This window comes from Alosa alosa, chromosome 18 (assembly GCF_017589495.1).
Source record: "Alosa alosa isolate M-15738 ecotype Scorff River chromosome 18, AALO_Geno_1.1, whole genome shotgun sequence".
Lineage (NCBI taxonomy): Eukaryota > Metazoa > Chordata > Actinopteri > Clupeiformes > Clupeidae > Alosa > Alosa alosa.
In genome coordinates, this window is record NC_063206.1 from 17534980 (window position 1) to 17560157 (window position 25178).

General features: G+C 45.2%; 2 protein-coding genes across 4 annotated transcripts in view; one reads left to right on the top strand and one right to left on the bottom strand.

Annotated features, from left to right (window-relative positions):
- plekhh2 (pleckstrin homology domain containing, family H (with MyTH4 domain) member 2) overlaps window positions 1-7197 on the bottom strand; it is a 34975-nt gene extending 27778 nt beyond the window's left edge. The window contains 2 exon segments of the mRNA XM_048270469.1: window positions 3719-3859; window positions 7056-7197. Of these exon segments, the coding sequence (XP_048126426.1) occupies window positions 3719-3841 (123 nt within the window). The 5' untranslated portion in view covers window positions 3842-3859; window positions 7056-7197.
- A 267-nt stretch (window positions 7198-7464) lies between these two features.
- The window catches only part of thada (THADA armadillo repeat containing), a 93578-nt gene continuing 75864 nt past the window's right edge, over window positions 7465-25178 (top strand). Inside the window, exons 1-21 of one of the 3 annotated variants that reach the window (XM_048269841.1) lie at window positions 7465-7558; window positions 8158-8238; window positions 8416-8522; window positions 8993-9132; window positions 9774-9922; window positions 10086-10118; window positions 10326-10374; window positions 10510-10703; window positions 11002-11096; window positions 11399-11625; window positions 11938-12692; window positions 13229-13383; window positions 13765-13920; window positions 14100-14207; window positions 14480-14603; window positions 15469-15614; window positions 15771-16005; window positions 16469-16604; window positions 17590-17726; window positions 18057-18197; window positions 19872-20023. In XM_048269841.1, coding sequence (XP_048125798.1) covers window positions 8166-8238; window positions 8416-8522; window positions 8993-9132; window positions 9774-9922; window positions 10086-10118; window positions 10326-10374; window positions 10510-10703; window positions 11002-11096; window positions 11399-11625; window positions 11938-12692; window positions 13229-13383; window positions 13765-13920; window positions 14100-14207; window positions 14480-14603; window positions 15469-15614; window positions 15771-16005; window positions 16469-16604; window positions 17590-17726; window positions 18057-18197; window positions 19872-20023 — 3312 coding nt within the window. In that variant the 5' untranslated portion in view covers window positions 7465-7558; window positions 8158-8165. Of the gene's footprint in view, window positions 7559-7829; window positions 7870-8156; window positions 8243-8415; window positions 8523-8992; window positions 9133-9773; window positions 9923-10085; window positions 10119-10325; window positions 10375-10509; window positions 10704-11001; window positions 11097-11398; window positions 11626-11937; window positions 12693-13228; window positions 13384-13764; window positions 13921-14099; window positions 14208-14479; window positions 14604-15468; window positions 15615-15770; window positions 16006-16468; window positions 16605-17589; window positions 17727-18056; window positions 18198-19871; window positions 20024-25178 lie in introns of those variants that run through there. The other 2 variants (XM_048269840.1, XM_048269842.1) reach the window with 2 other exon arrangements.

The following is a 25178-nucleotide window of genomic DNA, read 5'->3' on the forward strand; positions in this document are numbered from 1 at the left end:
GACAAGCAGAAAAAAGCAGACTTGTTGCAGACAAACACACACACACACACACACAGATACACACACACACACACACACACAGACATACACACACACACACAACTACAACCCCAAAACAGAAAAAGTTGGGATGTTGTGTAAAATGTGAATAAAAACAGAATGTAATAATCTGCAAATCTCTTATTTCATATTTAGTTGCAAAAAGGACACAGACAACATACCAAATGTTGAAAATGACACATTTGACTATTTCATGGAAAATATATATAAGGGCAGCACTGGTAAGCACTCTGGACTTGTAACCGGAGGGTTCCCGGGTCGTGCCCCGACCAGTGGGCCATGGCTGAAGTGCCCTTGAGCAAGGCACCTAACCCCTCACTGCTCCCTCGCCATGTTGATGCAGGCAGCTCACTGCGCCGAGGATTAGTGTGCCTTTACCTCACTGTGTGTTGACTGTGTGCTGTGTGTGTTTCACTAATTCACGGATTGGGTTAAATGCAGAGACCAAATTTCCCTCACGGGATCAAAAGAGTATATATACTTATACTATACTTATATTAATTTTGAATTTGATACCAGCAACATGTTTCAAAAAAGGTTGGGACGGGGGTAACAAAATGCTGGAAAAGTTGTGTAATGATAAAGAAAACAAAAGGAAGAATGTTTCACAACTAATTATGGTAACTGGCAACATGATTGGGTATAAAAGAGCATCCCAGATGCAGGGTCTATAAGTAAAGATGTAGGGGTATTCATCACTCTGTGTAAACCTGTGTGCACAAATGATGAAACAATGTCATTTTAATGCTTCTTAACATGAAATTGTGATATATTTAGGGAGTTCATCATCTACAGGACATAATATTATTAAAACATTCAGACAATCCAGAGAAATCTTTGCAAACAGGGGAAATTGCTGAAAAACAAATTGGATGGCCATGGTCTTTTGGACCTCAGATGGCACTGCATCAACACCAGACCTGTTTCTAGACCTGTCATTGTATGGGCTCAGGAACACCTCTGATAACCATTGTCTATGTGCCCAGTTTGATACTCAATTCAAAAACTGCAGCCAAAATTGTAACAGCTAAAATTGTATTGAGACATAAAGAAAATACCACCCTCTTATCTGGGCCTGAGCTTGTTTAAAATGGACTGAGGTAACGTGGAAAAAAGGTCCTGTGGTTAGACCAATCAAAGTGTGCCATTCCTTTTGGAAATCATGGACTCATCTGGGCTAAATAGGAGAGGGCCTATCCAAGTATCCAACCTATCCAACTTGTTTTAGTGCTCAGTTCAAAACCCAACATCTATGCCGGTGTTGAGGAGCATTAATGCCTACAGCATGGGCATCTTGCACATTTGGCAAAGCACAATCAATTCTGAATGATGTATACAGGTTTTGAGCAACATATACTGCCATCCAGGCAATGTCTTTTCCAGGGACGACCTTGAATATTTCAGGAAAAAAATGCCAAAATTAATTCTGCACTTATTTAAATAGTATTTCTCCATAGGGAAGAGTCCAGGTGCTTATCTTGGCCTGTCTGCAGCCCAGATTTGTCAAATTAGGTATCTATGGAATGAAAAGCATGACTAAATAATACCCCCATAGTGTTGAGCAACTGAAATCCTATATTGGGGAGTAATGGGACAACATTTCATTATCAAAACTGTAGCAAATGGTCTCTTCAGTTCCTAAACATTTACAGAATTGTATTAAATAAAGAGGTGAAGCAGCACAGTGGTAAACATGCTCCCGTCCCAACTTTTTTTGAAACATGTTGCTGGCATCAAATTCAAAATTAACATATACAGTACTTTCCATGAAATAGTCCAAATGTTCATTTTCAACATCTGATACGTTGTCTATGTCCTTTTTGCTGCTAAATATGGGTTTACGAGACTTGTATATTATGACATTCTGTTTTTATTTGCATTTTACACAACGTCCCAACTTTTTCTGTTTTGGGGTTGTACATATGCCTGCAATCAGACATACAACCAGACACACACAGACATACAATCAGAGAGCATGCACTGCAAACACACAGGCACATCACTAACCATACCCATATACACACACATGCTGAAAAGCATATAAAAATAGTGAAATGCCAGTAACTGCCACAGTATTTGACCATAGTCTGCTGCCCCCCCACACACACCACACACACACACCCACACAAGCACACAGTACACACACACACGACCACACACATGTTCCACCACACAGAAATGGCTCATGCCGAGCACTAAACCCTGTGGTGGTAAAGCACATCAGTGCCACACACACTGTAGTCCCCAGCTAAGACGGCCATAGCGCCTGACTGCCTGGTCTGGAGTGGTGCCTGAGAGACACTGCCTGAGGGCCCAGACTCAAGTTATTCACACAGCCTGCTGGTTTGTCTACAAACTCTCCGTTGATCTGTTGATTACGCTCATCCAGAGGCATCCAAACTAGTGTTGCAAAGGTATCAGTCGATGGCAGATTCGTTGCATTTATAGTCTATGTCACCTTAGCCATGAAAAGTGCAGATTGAGGATATGCTGGGGGCCAGTGAAACTGGTAAGTAATGTGAATAATGCTTTTTGTCAGTGTCTGGCCAGTCAAATGTGCCTCTCTCTGCTTTACACAGCTCTCTCTCTCTCTGTCTCTCTCTCTATCTCTCTCTCTATCTCTCTCTCCATGTCTCTCAACACCATTGCTTTTCATAAACTCTGGGTGTTTAGCATGTATGTGACCAGGCTAAGGCCAGTGACTTCTCACCCTTCACACTGTGACATCTGACCTGATCTCTGCCATGGCTGACACTCAGGAAACCCTTCAAAGAGATGGCCGATCGGCCTAGTATGTGTGTGTATGTGTGTGTATGTGTGTGTGTGTGTGTGTGTGTGTGTGTGTGTGTGTGTGCTTGCATTGGCGTTGGGGTTGGGGTTAGGCGGTATGCATATGTTTGTGTGCGGTTTTGTATCAGTGCCTCTATGTGTGTATCTGTATGTCTGTGTTCAGGATAACCAACCGAATCACCAGCACATAGTCCATGCTTGACTCATTGTGAGATATGGTGAGGTCATGTTTAAGGACAGGGTCATGTCTCACACAGAGAGGACACACAGGTGGGAGCAGTACTAGGCTGTTGATAACAAACACACTATCTGCAGCCTGAAGAAGTACAATGTCCTTGGCACCAGACTCCCATACAGAAAAGGTCGACAAGATCAAATCCAACTGCACCATTGAATGGAAGTGCCATCCCAAGTCATTCCAACAAAAGCGCTAGGCTTTTTTAGCCACACATAACCGTGCAACAAATCATATTAAAGGAGCTCCTCACACGCAAGGAAGCCTTTGTGATGTGATGGGTGAGAGGAGCTGTGTGTGCGTGTGCGTGTGTTGCAGACAGAGACATGGGAGAGAGAGAACGGGTGGAGACCATGGAGAAGAAACCACATCCTTGTTCTATAATAACCCACATGGGCCGCACTGCTCCGTCAGCAGGTCCTCTGGGACTTATGGGCAGTACGTTTGAAATGAGAGGATGAGAGGAGATAGTGAGCACAGACAGAGACAGACAGATATGGGACAGCCAGAACAACTGTCCATGATAGGAAAAGAAAGAGGCTGAGAGAGACAAAAGAGAGAGAGACAAAAGAGAGATGGAAAGAAAAGATTGGCGGATAGGAGAGGTGGATGGAGGGGATTCCTGAAGCTGACCTTCTCGGCAGTGAGCTGACGGATTTTCATGATCTGCTCCCGGAATTTGAAAAGGAGCGTCTCCAAGGTGATGCATCTCTCCTTCCAGTCAGCAATGGTGACGCAGTCCTCCCCCTCTGCCATCCTGCCTGCCACCCGCCCCTAAGAGAGAGAGAGAAGAGAGAGAGAGAGAGAGAGAGAAATAAAGAGAGAGAGAGATAGGGGGAGAGACAAATGAGAGAAGGTTAGGTTTGACACTACTATTCAGTCACTGAATCAGTAATTGAATGCCTCAAAAGAAAAACTCATATGAGTCCCGCACATTGTTTACAGCCCCAGAATAAAGTACAATAGCTATCTGACAGCACAGAGCACTGTGATGGACTGCGATCATATCATTTTTGTGACTCCTGTTATAAACATGGTATAAACATACAAACTTAATGGGAAACTGTAACATTACACAGAGACTGTGTGACCTGAAATTGGGAGCTAAAGTATGTTAATGTGTTCAGATTCAAAGTGCTGGTACATACTGAGTTTGCACCCAAAGACAGAGCAACCGTACAGAGTAATTTGGCTTAATGCCAATGTGCATTACAGGAAATTCTAAAAAGGACAAATGTACAAAGGCAAAATTATTTTAAAGATAAGAGCAAACACAAAGGTTACTCAGAATGGAAAATATTGTAAATGAAGCATTTAATATCGACTCTGCTAGAGGTGTGGCAGAATGAGCTCAACCAAGTGCTATTGCTTGAATTGCCATGGGAGAGTCCATGCCTCTGATGTCAACAAGTTTAGACAGTTGGTGTGTCTGTAGCTAAAGAGTTGTTTTAGGACATCTGTTTCATTTCCTCTGCTGGACTGCGAGAATGACAAATAGACGGAGAGAGAGGGACTGTGAGGGGGGGGAGAGTTAGAGGCAGAGTCAGGGACACAGAAAGACTCTAGAGTTAGACTCACAAAGTCCCCATGTCAGTTTAGAGGGACAGAGACGCTGTTGTGCGAGTATTTCTCTCTCTCCCTCCCTCCCTCCTTTTCTTCCTCTCTATTTAAAATTCAACGAAGCTTTAGGATCATGACCATAAGATTGTACAATATTATCAAAACATTTGAATAAAGGGGCAAATATCAAAATAGAGTCTCCCCCGTCTCCCCTTCTCCCCTAACCCTCTCTCTTTCCTCTCTCTCTCCACCCCCCCTCTCTCTCTCTCCCTCCTGCTCTGCTCTGTTCAGGCCTGGTTTGGTTTGGGCTGGGCTGGGCAGCGCCCTGTACAGGCTCTTACCAAAACACATTTCCACAGCCAGCACTAGTGCACTGCTACAAGTTTCCATTGTAAGAATGTCTGTTATGAAAAACATATGGCCACAGAGGTGAAAACATGGCGAGTGGAAAGAGAAAGTGAGAAGGCAGAAGAAGAGGAGGAAGAAAAAGAAGAAGAATATGATGAAGAAGCAGAGGAGGCAGTGGCTGAGAATATTGAGTTTTATAGTCCTAGGCGCTCATTACAGTCTTGGCCGGCTCACAAAGCAAGGGGAAAAAAAGTGGTGTGGGAGCCAATTAACTGTTTTCAGTGGGCTGTTGTGGTAAACAACATCAAGGCCATGACGACATCTGGCCTGATGAAAACAGCAAGTCACTGAGCCAAGATGGCCACTGGGTAGATGAGGAGACAAGCATCCACAATTCCACAGCAAGTCACTGAGCCAAGATGGCCACTGGGTAGATGAGGAGACAAGCATCCACAATTCCACAGTAAGTCACTGAGCCAAGATGGCCACTGGGTAGATGAGGAGACAAGCATCCACAATTCCACAGCAAGTCACTGAGCCAAGATGGCCACTGGGTGGATGAGGAGACAAGCATCCACAATTCCACCGCTGGAATGTGTGGAGAGGAGTCTCTTACGGTTCACGAGGATGAGACCTCTCACATCGTACAATCATGACTCAGCTGTTCATCTCACCAAACTCCTTAACGAGACTGTGGTCTCCCACTCACTCTCCTCCCTCTCTTTTTCTTCTTGTAGTGGTTCTTCCTCTATCACTCTCTCATCCTCCGTTTCTCCCCCTCTGTTCCCTGTTTACTCTTCTCTTCGTTTTGTTTCTCTCCTTTCAGCCTCTGTTTGTGTGCCTTCCCATTTCTCTTACTACACCTCTCTAGCCCCTATCTGTGTCACAGATTTTGTCTTTGACAGTTTGCCTTTAACTATTTCACTGTCTACTTAGATAAAAATAGTTGCCAAGTGAATCAAATTGAATACACAGGATATATTTCCAAGCATTTGTTTTTCCTATCACATAGACCCATCATCAGTGAACAACAGTTTTCCTGGGGGCGATTTCTACCCACAATGCTGTTTGCCCCATGGGATAGGGAGGAGGGCTGCCATCCTATCTGTGCCACACTTCCTGTGTGGTACACTCAACAGTTATAGCTTTTTCTGTCTCATTGTTGTGTGTGTGTGTGTGTGTGTGTGTGTGTGTGTGTGTGTGCGTGTGTTTGTTTTGTGTGCCCCCTGAGAGAAATGTGCATGTGAGAGAAAATATTATTATTTTTATTCTATCAAAGATGCTATAAGGCCCACTGCCATATTGGAAACCTCTGCTTCTGAAGGTCAGTTTTAAATCTAAATATAATAAAATGCAGCAGCTAATCATTCGGAATCTTTATCCTTCACTTTCACGTGCACATAGCATGGAATTTAGGCTATGTTGAAGTCTCTGCTGTGTAGTAGCCTAGCCCACAAGGCCTATAGTGACACGCACTCTATTAAGATTTAGTGCGTTTACATTAGACGTGACCGCCCTCTAAACTTCACTATTTGCTATGAGTGTAGACTACTGTCTACTACTGCTTTCAAGGAAAATGGTGCCCGGTCAGAATGGTGCCCCATCACGTAGGCCTAGTCTACTGTAGGACCACCAGAAACACAAACCACCATTCTTGAGGGTTTGATGGCTAAAAAAATAAATACAAATTTGACTAAGTAAAACTGTTCTAGATGTTTTAGAACAACACATTTAAAACGGTTCACTGTTGAAATAAATTAGCCTATGTGTAGGCTACAAGCGCTGATGTATAGGCGATTTTAAAGTCTGAACAAACTTTCTGTAATGAAGCGTGTGAATTTCATCTAGATAGGCTACAGTACGCTACAAAATATAGGACTAAAACGAATAACGAATTAAAGGTCTCAAATAGCTTTTTACAAACCTTTACCTATTTAAAGTCGTTTTGATACACTACACGTGTCCTGGAAAAACATTATTTTCGTATTGGAAAACAAAATGACAGCAATAGGCGACTGTCAAATAGATATTTAATGTTCGAAATGTTAAAGTGTGCACTTACCCAATATTCAGCAGATGCGATTCAGAAGAAACCCCCGCACTTACTCCATATCAAATACGAATGCCGCGGTGTCCCAGATATTCCTGTCCTATTAACCTCATTTTGGAAGAAAGTCGAGGCTTCTTTTCCATCTCAAAGTTTTCATTTCAGCATTCCCTGACCAAGTATGAAAACGGGTGGGCTTAAGGGCGTGGTTTGTGGGAGCCTTGCCCTATCCCATACATTCTAGGTGTATTCATGTAGATCTGTCTACTTGAGTTATGGTATTTTAATTGACTCTACTGTACTCCAATCATAACTAGAGATTTAAAGAAACGGTAAATGTACACCAATCAGCGTTCAGAGTGGGTGGGACTCGCATGAATCCGGAATTGACGTTTCACACGTGTAGCACTGAGACGAAAATCTACTAGGCTACCGCTGTTTCTGATATTAACGGGTTTCTGCAAGTCCTACATTAATGAAAGAAAACGGATATAATAGTTGTTAGAAGGAATATTTTGGTAAGTCGTAATTTATTGCGAGTTTGTTTTCTTGCAGAAGCAGAGCAAATGCCATGCTATGGAGTTAGCAATGTCCAAACAAAACAATTATTTGCACTCATGCAAAGCAAACCATGCTAACTTGCTAGCTAGATAACTTTTTCGTTTAATCAGTTGGTCATTTGTGCATATGCTTACGAAAGATTGCTAATGAATCTAAACAGCAGTTTTAAATTCACAGTATCTTGGTGTCAGACAACTGTGTGAGTTTCACAACTAATGTTAGCCCAATACAGCCAGCCAGCCAGCACGTTACAACACATGCCCATCAGGTAAAATCTGAGTTGTAGATCTCACTATCCTGAATCAATCATTGAACCCTCATTTCCTTTAATGCCGCAGAACATACTTGAGTCATATTTTCACTGAAATGAATGACTCGATAGACAGTCATTCAGTTTGCAAGAGGCGAAGTACACTAAGGTGATCTGCCTCGCGTTTGAAGGCGACGATGGTTTCTTGTAGTAATAACAACTGAAGCCCTCCTTGGTATGGATGGAATTATTTAGCCTCTGAAGTGGTTTGAGATGGGTTAGTCATCGAGTTTTGTCATGTTGTAGACTCCGCCATGGTGGTCAAGAAGAAGACGGTCAAAGTGGAAGCGGTGGTGCTGGACGATGCTAAACTAGAAAGACTACGAAGTGGGTAATTCAACATTCCTTTGATTGTGGTTTGATTTATGGTAGGATATGATAAAGTCCAAGTGTACTTCTCTCTCTCTCTCTCTCTCTCTCTCTCTCTCTCTCTCTCTCTCTCTCTCTCTCTCTCTCTCTCTCTCTCTCTCTCTCTCTCTCTCTCTCTCTGTGTGTGTGTTTCAGCCTCTCTCGCTGTTGAGGGAGATACCACAGGCAGGGAGCTTGCTCAGACCCTGTTGGAGTGCCTGGCGTTGACTGACCCGGTCCAGCAGATTCAGCTTATCAAGAAGGTGTGTTCACCTCATCTGACAGTAATCTAAGTAGTCTTTTACCATAGTTCGCTAGAGTCACATCTACATCTAGAGTCACAGATAATCTAATCTAATAGCATGACCAAAATGATGCACTATGGTCTGCTTTAGGCTACCTAACAAAATTAAGTTGGGTGAAGGCTTGACTTGCATAGATTGTGTTTAAACTGTTGTGTTAGTCCAGTTCTGCAGCAGTCCAGTTCAGACTGAAGGATGGATGAAAAATTCCTCCAATTCATCTGTGACAGGGGCCTAGAAACCTATGTGTTGTAAACATTAATGTTTATCAATGAGTTAATATAGTACATTTCTATAGTGCATTCCCTGAACTTCCCATACAAGACTTCATATGTTTAAGCCATATAAGAACATATCTTGGCACTCTTGTCCACATGCTCCAAGGTGTTTGATCCTAAATGGTCTCTGAATGGCCTCTCTTGCTCTGTCAGGCTGGTGCCACGTTGGAGGGTATCGCTCAGCCTGATGGCAGCCCACCTCCAGCCCATCTCCTCCTGGCCAGTGTGGAGGCCCTGTGTGTGATGTTCGTCTCCGTACAGGCCAAGAACCCCTTGAAGAGGGCCACTGCCAGGTAGTGCCTAAATCAATATGGGTGTGCAGTATGTATGTGATGAATAAGACACAGACTGTGCTGTATGGCAGTGGTTCTCAAACTGGGGGTCCCCCAAAAATATTGGAGGGGTCGCAAAATGATTTGCAGTCTGGATTAAAGACAATTTTGTCTTGACATAAAGCCTTTGATGTTGACATAGCCTACCTATGAGAGAAGACATTTTCTGCCTCTGCTTCCAGTGCCCATCTCACAACATTTCGAAACCAAACTCTATTGGTTAGAGAGAAGGGGTGTGCGAGACTTGGCCCATGTTTTTTGAGGGGTCGCCAGACAAAAAGTTTAAGAACCATTGCTGTATCGGATCTGCTTACTATGTAGGCACCAGAAAGGCCTTAGTGAGGCCTCCAGGGGTGTACTCTTTTTGTTTGCACTCTTTTTTTCTGAAATATATTGGAGCAGAAATCCACTGTTATGTGGCAAATCTACTTCACAAGGGCGCGTTTCCCAAAATCATAGTTGCTACCTAAGTTGCTAGCTAATTTCCCTTTGCCAACCAACTAAGTTGCTAACAGGTTAGCAATATTCATATTTAATGAGAGCGTGCTAAGAAGTAAGCACAACGTTTTCATCTCACTCCTGACTTTCCTGTCTGTCCCCAGTGCCTTGACATCTGTTCCTGATTGGCTGCAGGAGCAGGCAGCGGTCTGTCTGTCTGCGTGTCTGTCTGACGGCCTGGCCTCTCAGGGCTCAGAGCACTACTCACAACTCACAGACACCATCACCGCCTGTTTGGATGGGTTTCCAATAGGTGTGTCTCTGTGTGCTTGCTTCATAGTTAACCAGATACAGATGATGTTTATGATACACATACATACATTGTGGGGTTTACAAAAAGATTTCATATTGGTTTTCAGTCCCTGTTGAACTTCAAATGCCTCATATAATATTGAAATGTGTGTCTTGTCCTACAGGTGAGAGGTGCATTCGTATTTTACAGACGGATGGTAAGTGATACAAAGACAAAGTAAAATGACTAACACCATAAATGGATGTGTTGTTTGGAGACTCAAAGCAGAATAGAAAAACAACGATAAACAAGCCTGTCATTTTATTAGATGCCATTTTTCTAGTTGATGCCATTTTTTTCAGTTGGCGACTGTTTTACCTCATTGCTGATTGAGTGCCACTGCTGTATGTGTGTGTCTCCTCAGTGTTCCAGTTCTTCCAGAGAGCTTTAAGTGAATACCTCCATGTGAACAGGTACTTTAGCACAGTCTGAACATTGAGTTGACCCCTTTCTGTCATAGCTGTGTGGTCTGATACATGTTAGCCCTTTAGAGGAGACTGGTTGGTGCCAGTTTTGACTTTGACCCCCACGCATTGCCTTTTCTCCAGGAGCCTGTCAGGGCGGCATGTGGCCCAGGCCCAGCTCATGTACTCCTGTCTGGGGGCGGTCAAGGCCTCCATGCTGGTGCTGCAGAGGACCCAGGAGCTGCTTGGTGCCGGTCTGAAGAAAGCGGCGCCTGAATGCCCACTGCAGAGGGCACTGAGTGGCCTGATGGTCTGCTACACGCGCATTCTCACAGATGGTGAGCTTTGGTTTGCCTTTGGAGAAAAAGGAATCTCTCACATGGAAGGGTTTTTATATTGAACACTGAATGGTTAGATATGTTGTAGCCTTGAATGAGGGGTCTTAATAGGATTTAGTTAGGAGGATCCTTTTTAACTCTGAATGAACAATGGCATGCTGGTAGTTGCCTCACAGTAGTTCTTCTAGCTTTGTCTTTGTCTTCTCTTTCTGTTACTGTCTTTCTTTCACCTGATCCTCTATCTCTCTCTCTCTATCTCTATCTCTCTCTCTATCCCTATCCCCCTCCCTTTCTCTAGAGGAGTTTATTCAGTCAGTCCAGAGTACTGCTGGGATGGCGGTGGTGTTGCTCATCAGGTGTGTGATGGAGAACGAGGAGGATGTGGCCAAAGAGGTGGGAGACCTCACTTACACAACACTGCAGAATGTGTTAGGAATGGGATTGTATTGCTTTAGTTTTAGAGTGAAACGATGATGGGCCATGCACACACAGTTTATTCAGACTACATTGCCATTAGATAGGATTTTATCCATCCAGCACAGCTAAACACAAGTGAACGTCACATCCTTGTACACGCTTACATTGGCACTTAAGTGAATAAGAAAAATAAGTAGCATTGAATAGAAGCCTTGAGGACTATACTCTACCATCCTCAAAGCATTCTAACAAATGTTTAACCTCTTTTGTGGTTCCAGGTTGCAGGCCTGCTGCAGTGCACAAAGCAGTGTGATTCTGAGGGCTCCCCCTCCTGGCTGAGGGTGAGCAGCGCAGGTCTGTACGAGGCGGCTCGTCCGGCTGCGCTGGTGCTCTACCTGTGCCACGGGGCGCTGGCCATGCTCAGCTGGAGGGGACGGACCCTGGGCCCGCGGGCAGAAGCACTGCTGCTGCTCGTCCCACATACCATACTGGACCTGGACACCAGGTGAGGGGGGCATGGAGGGGGTCAAAGCTTTGACCAAGGTTACTATGATGGCTTTTGACCATCAGACCATTAAGATGTTGGTCTCCCTCAGGAGAACCCTAATGTCTAGCCACTTCTTACTTAGTTAGGTTAGTGTGGAGAGTCCTGTGTATTGCTTTTATCGGTCTTTGTTTAGAGTGTACGTACTGACCACTTAATGTCATTTGATATAAAGAATTGAATAGTGTAATACATGTATGATACACATCCATATTGTATGTGCAAGACACATTCATTCTTATGTTCATGTTGCCAATGTATCCCTGTGCCCAGTGTGAAGGAGTCTAGCACTGCCATGGTGGTGGCACGCATGCTGACCCTGTGGAGTGGGGCTGCTCTGGACAGCCTGCAGGGGGCGATGTGTCCACCCCTCCTCTCAGCAGCGGTGCGTGGGGACGCCCCACTCCCATCCCGCCTCCTGGAGCACGTCTACGCCCACTGGGAGCACCCGCTGGACGGCGTCCGCCACCAAACACGCTCCCTCTTCCGGAACCTTCTACTGCTCCACCAGGCCTCAGCAGCCAACGGCACAGACGCTGACCGCACGTCGTCCGCAGCCCTGACCTCCGACCCTTACATCACGCGCCTGACACGGGGTCTCCTGGCGCTGGAGTGGCACATGCGGGGGAAGTACGGCTCGCTGGCGTGCCTGGTGGAGCTTCTGGGCGCCGGCTACCTGCTGTCCCTCGAGCCCCGGCTCCCCGCACGCCTGCTCGGCCTCATGGGAGACCAGACGTTGGCGCCCTACGCCAGTGACCTCCTGGAGAAGCTCTTTGTCAGCCACAAGGCCCAGCTGAGTGGACAGGAGGCTGGGGAGACGGCCGTCTCGGCCGCTGGGAGCACAGAGGGCTGGTTGGAGGAGTGGCACAGCACATGGGTGCGCCCCCTGCTGGAGGTGCTGTGTAAGGCCAGACTGGACCAGACCACCTACATCCTGGACTACTTCCTGCCGAGGCTGCTCCGGTGCAACCCCTCTAGTCTGAGCCACATGGTACAGGCCCTGCAGGAGAGCCCGCCCACTGCCACAGGTGAGGGGGAGAGACACGTATACACACAAACACATTCAGAAGCAGGGATGGGCAAGCTACTTAGAATAGCTACTTAGAATGTAGCTTAATTAAATGGGAAGGGATTCCAGTCTGCCTCTAGCTCCCATGGCAAACAGTCAAATTCATGTTTGCAGGCCTAACCAAACCAATTAACCCAGGATGCCAGTGCAGGTGTGCCTTTACCAATTAGCCACAGGTAGAGTGACGGGCTCTGGCCACAAGTAGTGGCATCACTGAAGCCCAGTCTGTCAGTCAGTGCTCTCCCTACCATGTGAACTACCATTGGCCTTCACCATTGCACAGCCAGACACAGAGCAGCCGCACCTCTGTTCCATATGCACCCATTGCACATCTGCATACTGTAAACTGTAAACATAATTAATGCCTAGGCCTTCACAATCCTCATGTATGAAAAAGATATTGTCGTTTTTAACATTATATATCAGGCGTGTACACATGTGCATAACACATTACTGACTGACGTTGAATGTTTTTGTGTCTTTGTGTGTGTGTAGGGCCGCCAGGCAGTCGTGGTGCAGTGGGGGCTCTGATGACGTGTCTGCGGGCAGCGCGGGCTCAGGGGGTGATGCGGCCGTCCGAGGAGGGGCTGTGGGGGGGACTGGTGCCCCTGCCCCTACTCCGACACGCCCTCCTGCACAAACATGACCAGGTGAGAGAGACACACAAACACACACGCACACCGCACCACCACTGATGACCACTTCAATCAACATGACGATTGCTAGCAAAGAAACGTTTAGCCAATCACTGAATATTGGTCTTCTACCAACATTATTTAGCCATGAATGTTGTTTTGTTTTTCGTGTTTGGTTAGGTTTGCATGTTGTCATTGTGGTCAGTTGTTATGAGTAGGATTACAAATATCACTAGTGATGTGTTTATGTATTCATGAATATTGCCATATTGTCTGTGCATATACCTGTTGCGTGTTTGTCTGTGCATATTTATGTAGGGTTTGTTTTGGATGCTATTTGTATGAACTTGTGAACTTTCGTGTGTGTTGTGTTGTGTTCTGATTGTGTGGGGTTAGGTGCGTATGGACACACTGGGCCTGGTGTGTGAGAGCCACCGCAGTACAGAGACCATCTGCCCACAGGAAATGGACCTCATCCGCCACTTCCTGCCCAGCAACCTCAACAGCCAATCACCTGGAGTCCGCCAGCAGACAGTCAGCCTCATCAAGAAGGTCAGGGTCATGTATGCGTGCGCACACACACACACACACACACACACACACACACACACACACACACACACCTTTCAATAATATCCTATTTTACATTATGATGTGTTTAGGTTAATATTGTGTGTGTGTGTGTGTGTGTGTGTGTGTGTGTGTGTGTGTGTGTGTGTGTGTGTGTATAGCTGTTGTGTAGGTTAAAAGACAGCGCCCAGTTTCTGCAGAAGAGGGTGGCTCAGGAAAAAGACCCCAAGAAGAAGGAGACAGACCAACACATACTGCACTCATACAAGGTACAGTCTCATATCTGATGTAGTCTGACAGTTTTTAGTGAGTAAGAGCATCTCTTTTGTAGGTCTCTTTTAGTAAGTAAGATCATCCATTTTGTAGGTATCTTTTAGTGAGTAAGAGCGTCTCTTTTGTAGGTTTCCTTTGCAATGTGTCTTTTATGTATTCAGCAGTGGCTTATGTGTGTGGGGATGAGAGCTGTAATTATTTAATTTTTGAACTGAATTTGAACGAGAAATGGGTTTTGATTTACTGAAAAATGTGTGTGGACGTGCAGGAGTTTCTTTGCTGGTTCTGTGAGACTCTTTTTGGCTCTCTGGTTCCTGGGGCGTCCTTCTCTACCTGTCTCACGGCTCTTCACCTGCTGGGCATGGTGGCCGAACTCCTCTCCTTCTTCACAGGTGACCGACACACTCACACTCACACTCACACTCACACTCTCACTCTCACTCTCACTCTCACTCTCACTCTCACTCTCACTCTCACTCACACTTAATCACTTACTCACAGCCACACCTCTCTACTTAGAGTGGCTGCTTATGGCTCCTGTTTCGGTCTCCTCACCCTACTGTCACTTACCTCATCTAGCTCTGTAAGTGGATGTGGAGTAAATCCTCACCCATAGGAACACACGTTAACATATTAAAACACATGAAACACAGTCAGGCTGTCCGCGGTTTGCTTGAAAGACCACAGGCCACACTGCTCTTCCTGCTCCTCATTGGATGCCCGTATCTATACAGAGCCACCACCTCAGAGGCACCTCTCATCACCTATATTTCACTCACAGTGTCGGTGTTCCCACCGATTAGCAGTACATCTATCTGCCAAATGAATGGAAGTGAGGTAGGAATGGAGTTTAATACTAGTGCCCTCTCCTGGTCATGGTCTGCCACTGTCGTCAGAAGAATTTCTCCTGTTGTATTGTGGGCCCTGTAGAGGAAGCGGTGGAAGTATTGCTTCCTTACTCAGGAAGTGTGGTTGACAGAGGAAACACACTCGGCCTGTGTTCCAGTTTAGGCTTTGGACAGTCCGCACGCTGTGTGTGGTCAGTCAAGAATGTGGAGTTTTAATGTTGTTTAGTCTGAGTGGGGAAAGGGACTGATGTGACATGACCGTGACATACCTGTCCTGACAATGCATCTCTCTCTCTCGCCCTCACTCTCACTCTCTCTCTCTCTCTCTTTTTTTTTTTTTCCTCTCTCTCTCTCTCTCTCTCTCTCTCTCTCTCTCTCTTTTTTCTCTCTCTCTCACACACACACATAGGCCCCGATGGCTTTGCTCTGGGTGAATGTGTTAGTGAGACACATGCTGATGCAGTGCTGTTCTGTGTGGCCAGTAACTTCCTGGAGGTCAAGCAGTTGTCCTCTGCTCTCCTGAGGAGACTCCCACCAAGAGTCGTGCGACTGGAGGTAAACACACACACACACGCACACTGCCGGCACAGATCAGTTTTAGAGTTCAGTACACACATTATGTATAAATCTGCGTTGGTCTTGTCCAGGCCGCTGACCGGTTTTAGCATACTGTACACACATTATGTATAAATCTGCGTTGGTCTTGTCCAGGCCGCTGACCGGCTGCACTCTCTGCTGGAGGCTGCCCTGGGCCTCAGCACCAGCACGCGGCCCTTTGACAGCGTGACTGCTGCCCACCTCCTCAACCTGCTGCTGCACCAGCCCGGCCTGCAGCCAGCCCTGCTCCTCTGCGCTCAGCAACAGGGCCTCCCACTCCAGCTGCCCCAGCCAGGCGAGCCCCAGGCTTCTGTGCAGGCCTCCACCCTGGAGAGGAACAGATTAGCCTGTAAGTCTGGTGTCGGAATATGTCGATGGTAGTTTCTCTGTACAGGAATGAGTTACATTTTACATCAACTAGTCTAAACCATGGTCTAAACCCTGAACTCTCATTTTTTACAATCAGTGATCGCGAATGGTAAATGGACCAGCTTTGCTTTTGTTTCTGTAAAGCACATTGAATTATCCCCTGAGTATGAAATGCACTACATAAATAAACTTTAGAAGGAGCCAGGCTTGTCCAGCAACTGACTCCTCTACCCCCGAGCCACTGCCACCCGCAAAATAATGTTGGATTAGATTAGATTAGGTTAGATGCAAAATAATGTTTTTAAATGTTTGGAAATTATACTTTTAAATAATGTCCCAGTGTCCGTGTGTGTGTGTCAGTGATGCAGATCCAGTTGTTGTGTTTTAAGATAGAGGTGTGTGTGTGTGTGTGTGTGTGTGTGTGTGTGTGTGTGTGTGTTTAGTGATCCAGTTCCTGCTGGAGTGTTTGAAGGCAGAGGTGGCCCAGGCAGAGCAGTCTCTACTACAGGCTGCAGCAGCACGCCCACTCTATGGCAGAGCCCATTGCATCACGGCAGTCCTACAATATATCAACACCGGGTTAGTACACACACACACACACACACACACACACATTTTAATGCTTTTATTTGGACCTTAGAGATTCACAGATCCAAACATTGAAGGAAGTATGTTACACATTTAGGCAGGTCTATTTTCATTCTGAACTGCATGATTATGCGTAAACATGGTATTGTCGCTTCCAGATGGATAAACTACCTATTATTGCAGAAATGGAGCAGTACTTTACAAGTTGTTTTGCAATGGCTTGCTTATTCCACACAGTTGCAGTCCGCGTAAGACAAGTTTGTGCACATGCCCAAGACTACCAAAAACAAGAATGATAATTTTGCATTGAAACCCCATATCTGTGATATTGTCAGCAAGTGGCTGATATTTCAACAGCTTAAAAACAAGTGTTAAAGAGTTAAAACAAGTGTCCATGTACAAATATATATATATATATATATATATATATATATATATATATATATATATATATATATATATATATATATATATATATATATATATATATGTATATATATATATATATATATATGTATGTATATATATATGTATATATAATATATATGTATGTATATATATATATAAAGTATAAAAGCCGACTTGACAAATCACACACACACGCACACACACATACAGCTCTGGAAAAAAATTAATAGTCTGCTGCACGTTTTTCTGATGTCATCCTACGGTTGCTGAGAGACATTCAAATGAGTTGACGGTCATATTCAAATTTGCAGTGGTCTCTTAGTTTTGAATATGACTGTCAACTCATTCCAATGTCACTCAGCAACCGTAGGATGACATCAGAAATATGTGCAGTGGTCTCTTAATATTTTCCAGAGTTGTAGACATGACAGAGCCCACTACATCACTGCCTACAATTGGACTGTGGAAGACCATCCTGACTCTTGACTTGTTGTCAGTGAGTATAATCATGTTTTGACGAATGTTACCATAGAAATGTAAGCATGGGTGTGTTTTTGTCTGTGTGTAGGTCTCTGGTCCTGATGTCTCAGTGGCGATGTCTGGTCTCGGAGCTGGTTGCCGTGTGTTACAGGATGTCTGACGTCGTGTCACCTGTGGTCCAAAGCTCCTCCCCCGAGGGACTCATCCCCATGGATACAGACTCCGGTCAGCTTCTCTCATTGGCTCTGACAAACACATCTTTACTCAAAATGTTAAAGAACAATATCAATTTGCGAATTTCTGGTGTGTTTCAATATGTTTTATTGGTTCGAATGTTCAGCTGTTCTTGGAGTTGCCTTATTTTGTCTGGATGTTGATGTTAACTCAACTTTGACATTGTATAGTTTTCATATAGCAGTGAGTGTGAGCATATATTCCAACTGGGCTGACATGTCTTTTTAAGACTGATGTCGAGTCAGTCCTTTTGGATGTGTCTGTGTGTGTGTTTATTCTATGGTAAATGGTGTGAGGTTTATGGCATGTATGTTCCAGTAGAAGCCTCAGCCGGTCTGCAGAGAATCCTACAGGAGATCCAGCCGCGAGACACCAACGACTTCTTCAACAACTCTCGCCAGTTGGACACACAAACGCAGGAACTACACACATCAGACGGACCCGTACGAGAGGAGACGAAAGGTTAACACACACACACACACACACACACACACACACACACACAGGTCTTATTGTAAGCCAGCACAGTACATTGACTAATTTCACATTAACTTTTTCACATTGTACATCGGAAGTCCAACAGGAGAGGACTAGAAAACTAGAAAAAAACATTAACCAATTCTTAAGACAAGACCAATCTTTGGATGCGAGTTTGGCAGTGTAGTTTGCTGACAGTATCTGCGCATTGTGGCCACAGCGAAGTCAGTCATTTTAGAGTCCCTGCCTTGACATAGCTTCCCGCTACCTATATCGCTGCCGGACCCTTAAAGGAGAAATCACATATATCTCCGTTTCTCGAGGTTACCGAGTACTTTCAGTACCCCAAAACAACCGGGTACTTTCTCCTGCAGTACCTTTATTGTCCTCATGGGGGCAGGCCTTTACCTCCGCCAGCTGGTCCTGCTCAGTTCTGAGGACAGGATCGCCTACATGGAGGCACGCAGGACCCTCTAGTGGTGGGATGCTGCATCTGCATGGGAAGGCTGGCAGCACACACTGGTTAATTTCAGAGCAGCTGACTACCGCTCCTGCCTAATCTGTGGGCGAGTCCACATCTGTGTGTCTTTAGAGGCCCCGCTTAATGACCCAGCCCTGGAGGAGAGGAAGACCTCTCCTGTCTACACACACACACACACACACACACACTAATTTACACAAACAAGCATGTATGCAAAGACAAGCATATGCAGAGTTTTATATACACAAACCCAGACACAAACACATACATACACACACACACACACACACGCACGCACACATGCTGGGAGGAACTCAACGCGACAGGCCGCAGGGTCAGTGCCGATAGACACGTTTAAACCTTCCATGACGTGGGCATTCCAGACGTGCTTCCGTTTGCCAGTAAACGGAGCAGCATGCTTGTATACAGAACCCCTTCATCACACATGTGCTCCTAGAGTGCACACACACAAGGGCCTTGCTGTAGCGAGGGCTGGCCAGTTGGATAAATAATCTGAGTTGGAGTTGATGCTAAACCTCACAAGGCGATGCGTCAGAGGATCAGACCGGCATCACCGTGACATCATTGTGGCCCGATGACATCAAACGGATGTCACCATGAGTTGGTGTATAGGAGATGAGGATGGCATCAACCCCTGCCAGTCTCTCAGGATGAAATGTTTGCTAGACTTGACTGCAATAAGAGACAGTCAGGCTGGACTAAATGGCACCTTCAGGTGCAGATATAAAGTGATATAAAATAATATCACTCATATAAAAAGATATAAAACAACAGTTCGTTGGCAGGTTATATGATAAAAGGAAGATATGCTTGTTGGACGCTGCATAGATTTCCTAACAAATTCAAATGTCGTGTGAAGTAGACATAAACCCACCTGACATAAACCCACCTGACATAAACCCACCTGTCATTCCCATGCAGGTTAGTCACCGTTCACTGTTTTTTGTGCTCATGGCTCACAACCCAGTGGACATACGAAAACAGCTGTTACACTATTGCATTGCCAAATATGTCACTGAAATACATCATTTAATAAGCCGGCTAGCCTTTGCAAATTAATTGTTATATTCATGTGCATAATCTTTATTCATGTTGACTTGGCTGACAGAGCTTGTGTGTGTGTGTGTGTGTGTGTGTGTGTGTGTGTGTGTGTGTAGGCTCAGGTGGAGAGGCATACAGGGTGACCGCTCAGATGGTTCTGGTGTGTAGTTGGCGGAGCATGAAGGAGGTGTCCATGCTGCTGGGGGAACTCTGCCAAAGTCTGCCCTTACACACACCCAACAGCCACGGACTCATCACTGAAGAACAGGTACAAACACACACACCATCAGCCACACACTCATCTCGGAAAAAAAGATCTATTAGCACAAACACATGCATACAGAGGCACTCATACACACACATTCTCTCACACCTTACGAACTACCACTGCCACTGTAGCAGACAGTATTTAGTGTGTGTGTGTGTGTGTGTGTATCCAACCCATGCTGCGATCAGTATCCGCCCTTGTTAAGGCTCTGCTTTCATTTGGGGCCGACCTGCTGCTTAATGAGCCTCATTGTGCTCATTCTCTCTGCATTCTTTCCAAATACCTGCTCTCCACACACACACACACACACACACACACACACACACACACACACACACACACACACTTTTTGGAAGACTAAACACCTCATACACACTCTTAGCACCTCATGAAGTGCTCATTGGCGTGATCAGTGCTGAGGGAAAGAGTTTGCATGTGTTGTGTGAGTTCTTGTTATGATCTGATAACCTTTATTGAGAATGTTGGTAGACCACATCACGTCAGTGGCTGGGCTTGATCTGTGTGTCTTCTGGGATGTAGCTTTAGTGTGTGTGTGTGTGTGTGTGTGTGTGTCTGTGTCTGTGTCTGTGTCTGTGTCAGTGTCTGTTGTGTGTGTGTGTGTGTGTGTGTGTGCGCATATGTGTGTGTTTTTTTTGTCTATCTGTCTGTTGTGGTGTGTTTACAGTGAGTGATCAGCAGCAGTTGTAGACCCAGGGTGGGTGGGTGTGTGTCTGTATGTTTGTCAGCTATTCCGTCTGCATTGCAAACACACACAGTTCCTTTGTGTGTGGGTCTTTGTGTTTGTAGATTGCATGTGTGAATGTGTTATGGGGTTAGTCTCTGGCAGCGGTGTGTGTGAGTTTGGGAAAGTCATTACGACACACCCCTGTATCTGATTGGCCGGCCGCTGGACTGCTCAGTCCCTCCGTGTGACATCATCTCCCCAACAGATGGCGTGGTATTATATGGTGATGTCACCCTGCGGTCGGTATGGCAACTCTGCAGAGTACGTTATGTAAATGATGAGATAATAAGACAAAGGCTGTCCAGAAGTCAAGCGTGTGTGTGTGTGTGTGTGTGGTTCAATACTTGAAATGAATGATCCGTGTTGCTGTTATACAGCGGGGAAACTTAGTCTGTTCACTCACAAGCGGTTCCAAGCAAATTAACTGCTAGTAGTAATTAGCACACACATACTCAAACAAGTGCACACACACACACACACACACACACACACGCACAGGCCTTGACAGTGTCCGGCTTTTCTGAAGTGCGCGTGGTAAGCTTCTCCCTGTCTTCTGTTTGGGGCCCGCGTTGGTATGACGACGGCGCAGGTGTTTCCATGCCGTTGCGTCAGCATCCCAACTGACACCATGGGTTCTATTGCGTGATGACGCCATGTTCCCCTGCCCTGTTAGTTTGAGCATTGCACAGGAACACTGGGAGTTACAGGAGATCCAACACGACTGGGGACTCTGACTCCCCAGTGTTTTTGGAGGTGACTGGAACTGGGCCTGTGATTTTGAGCCAGAATGGGTTTTCTTCCCTGGCCAGTTTCCCTTTGGTGGGTTGGCTAGGAGTGGCGTTGAGTGAATCTGAGGTGCTACTGAGCCAGTGCAGTTCCAAGGCCTCTCTTCTCTCCCTCGCATGTTTGCTTTGGGTGGAAAGCCTAAGCTGGCTCTAAGCAAGGAGGATCTGTCTGGCTTGTCTGGGGCTTGGGATAAACCAGCATCTCTCTCTCTCTCATCCCTCTCCTTCCCTCTCTCTCCTTTTCTATCTATCTCTTCCTCCTCTTCTCCTCTTTCTCCTTTACTCTCAAGTGGATGGGGCTCTGTCTCCTGATTCTGTTCTCTGTTTGTCTAGCCAGGGGGCAGTCTTTGACTGTGTGCACTGCTCTGCTCCATGCCATGGTGTGTGAGAATTTGTGTGCGTGCGTGCGTGCGTGCGTGCGTGCGTCGTGCGTGCGTGCGTGCGTGCGTAGAACTCATTTGGCTCCTGTCTGTCAGGTTACCATCCTCATTGCACACAGTGACCACCTAGTCCTAGTGAGTCCTGAGTCATGAGCCCTTTTTTCCATTAAAAAAGATAATTCGCTTAAAAACAATGCGCATCAAAAAGTTTGTGCGACACATGTGATGGAAAAGGATTTATATCGCTGTTATGTCGGTGGATTAACAAGAGTTAATTCGACATTAATGTGATGGAAAAGGGTTGGAGCGATGTAAATTGCTGTGACGCCTGCTCAGAATGTTCACAAAGTTAGCGCGAAAATCTGAAATTGAATTTTGTCTCGCACATACCAAGACGTTCACCCAATAGTGTTCCATTCGCTACCTTTGATACATTTGCTAGAAGTGTTCCATTTGCTACATTTTTTGATGGAAAACCATCCAGCACAGTAGAAAAATGTGCTTTAACAGGGGCATTAAGACATCATTTTAATTCTCTAGAATTGGTCTGTTGAATGGAAAACCATTTTGGTGCTTCTAATATCGCTCAAAATTACATTGAATTATGAGTTAATTCACTTCAAAAACTTATGGAAAAAGGGCTCTAGTCTTGGCCTCATGAGCACACAATCTCTCTCTCTCTCTCTCTCTCTCTCTCACTCACCACTCCTCTCTGTCTCTCTCTCTGATTGTGTACGCTGTGTGTTGTTTCACCTCAAAGATGTAGAAAATCTCAAGGAATATTCGCACACTAGCTCCGCTTTACTTGCTTATTTAAAGTAACACCTCTGGTATTCCCTCTGGTATTCATCTCCTTGAGATTTTCTATGACATTACTTTTTTATCCAGCACCTGTTTCTTGTTTTTTTTTGGATTACCTCAAAAATGTTCAATCGTAAGCTCAAAAATTCTTAACAAAACATTTAACTGCATTGGTCTGTTCTACCTGTCTGTCTGCTCGCCTCTTTCCCCCTGTTTTCTCTCTCTCTCTCTGTCTCTGTCTCTGTCTCTGTCTCTTTCTTTCTTTCTTTCTTTCTTTCTTTCTTTCTTTCTTTCTTTCTTTCTTTTCTTTCTTTCTTTCTTTCTTTCTTTCTTTCTCTCTCTCTCTCTCTCTCTCTCTCTCTCTCTCTCTCTCTCTGTCTCTGTCTCTGTCCTTCTCCTCAATGGCATGCTGTAGTCCCACGTTCTCCACCCTTCCTGAGGTCTTATCTTCCCGTGAGCTCTTTACTCGTCTGAGGGTTGCGTAATCCCACTCTGCTGGCGGGAGTTTGGGGACTCGCCTCAATGGCATCAAAGCGCTAAACAACAACAACAGCATCAGCGGCAACAACAAAAAGGGCATTAGCTGGCTGCTGCGGTAGCTTTAGCCGCTAAGTCGCTTAGCGCCCAGTAAGGCGGCGGGACCCAGGGTTAGATTTGGGTCAGTGACCCTGGCCTGACTAATTAGGCAGCTGAGTGGGGGGGGGATTTGGGAGGAGGTTAGAAAGAAGAAAAGTGGGAAATGTCTTTGAGAGATGGAAGGAAGAGGGGATAAAGGAGGAACAAATGGGGGTGTAGGAGCAAGGGGAGCCGGACAAACAGGAAATGAGATATCCAAAAAAAGGCCCCGCAGAGAGAGAGTTTTAATGTTATGTGGCAGTCGTCGAGGGAAAAGAAACAGAAGAGGGAGTCAAAAAAACAACAAAAAAAATAAAAACCGTTGTGCAGACATAAATAGCTGCCCCCTGGTAGGGCAGTGCCCAGTTCAGACTGCGGTCGTAACCGCTGGGTGCTCCTGCGCCGGCCCTCGGCTCGTTTGGGCTGAATGAGCTCACCACTGAGCCACAGGGACCTGCACCAAAATAACACGCATTACCATACACTAGACCAATACTGCAACAGAAACACACCATGTCTTACAAAGAAACACATGGTCAATCACATTATAGCATTATACTGATATGGCAAACATGCCCACATGACATAGCAAACACAATGGAGGCAACATGCACATGTTACGCCTTGTTACATCATACTAGCATAGCTACCATGCACACTACTCATCAGGTACATTGATAGACTTTTCAATCTGTTCCTAAAGGATTTACGGTTGAAAATTCAAAACCAACACAGGTACTATGAAATGAAAATAATTCATACTTAAGCTTAATGCTCTTCAAAGTGTTGACTTTTTCGTTTATCCCCAAGTTACCATTAGCTCAATGTTGTTTTCTGTGCCAGCGGAAATGCCTTAGGAACGCATGTTTGTTTATGCCGTTGAAAGGGTCTATAGCAGTGTTAATCAAAGTGTGGTCCTGGGGCCACTGGTGGTCCGCAAGCTATCCTAAGTGGTCCGCGAGCAGATGTGGTAAAATATAATATAGATGAGTTTTTTGCAATATTGAACCAACTTGTATGTAAATCCAAACGGTTCTGCAACACTGCCTGTAAGCTACGCCAGTTTAAATCATATGAATCCTCTGACACAATAAGAAAGGTGCAAAGACAATAAGCAAGGTGGTCCAGTGAGTAGGCCTACTGTGTAATATACTGTTGAAGTAGGTCTACTGTTTTTTTTTAGATAGGTGGTCCGTGAAGTTTTTTTTATTGGTAAAGTGGTCCTTGGTCTGAAAAAGTTTGAGAAACACTGGTCTTTAGTATGCGTTAAGAGCCTATTATTGCAAGTACTTGTCTGAGAAATAAATCACTTGGTACTCTAGTAAGTGCATGGTAGTGTAGATGTTTAATAGAAAGACTTTGTAGAGTTATTTTTTGTGTGTGTTTCATATTTTCATTCTTTTTTCATAAACTATTCATTTTATTATTTGTTGAATGACACAGATTATCAAGTGACTCTCATGGTGGTCCGTAGGGATTAATTGTGGTGGTTAATGACTGTCAGTGAAAATCACATTAAATCTAATTGGATCAGCTCTGAGCTCCTGCAGTCCAAACTGAGCACAGAAGATTTGAACTCTCCCTGCCAGTATAATCAGACCTACTGGTGAATGAAACTCAACTGAGGCTAGTGTGGGGGAGAGACACCACAGCTTTTCCCCTGAGAGAAAAACCCTGGGTTTATCCACCACACCAAACCTGTGAACCCAGTCACTCTTTTGAGTGCAGCCATGTTGTTTGTTCTGGTTTTCGGACTGGCCACTTCCTCTTTGTCATCACTTTAACCACTCCCCATGACTTGCTGATTGTTTTTTCCAGAAATGAAAGTG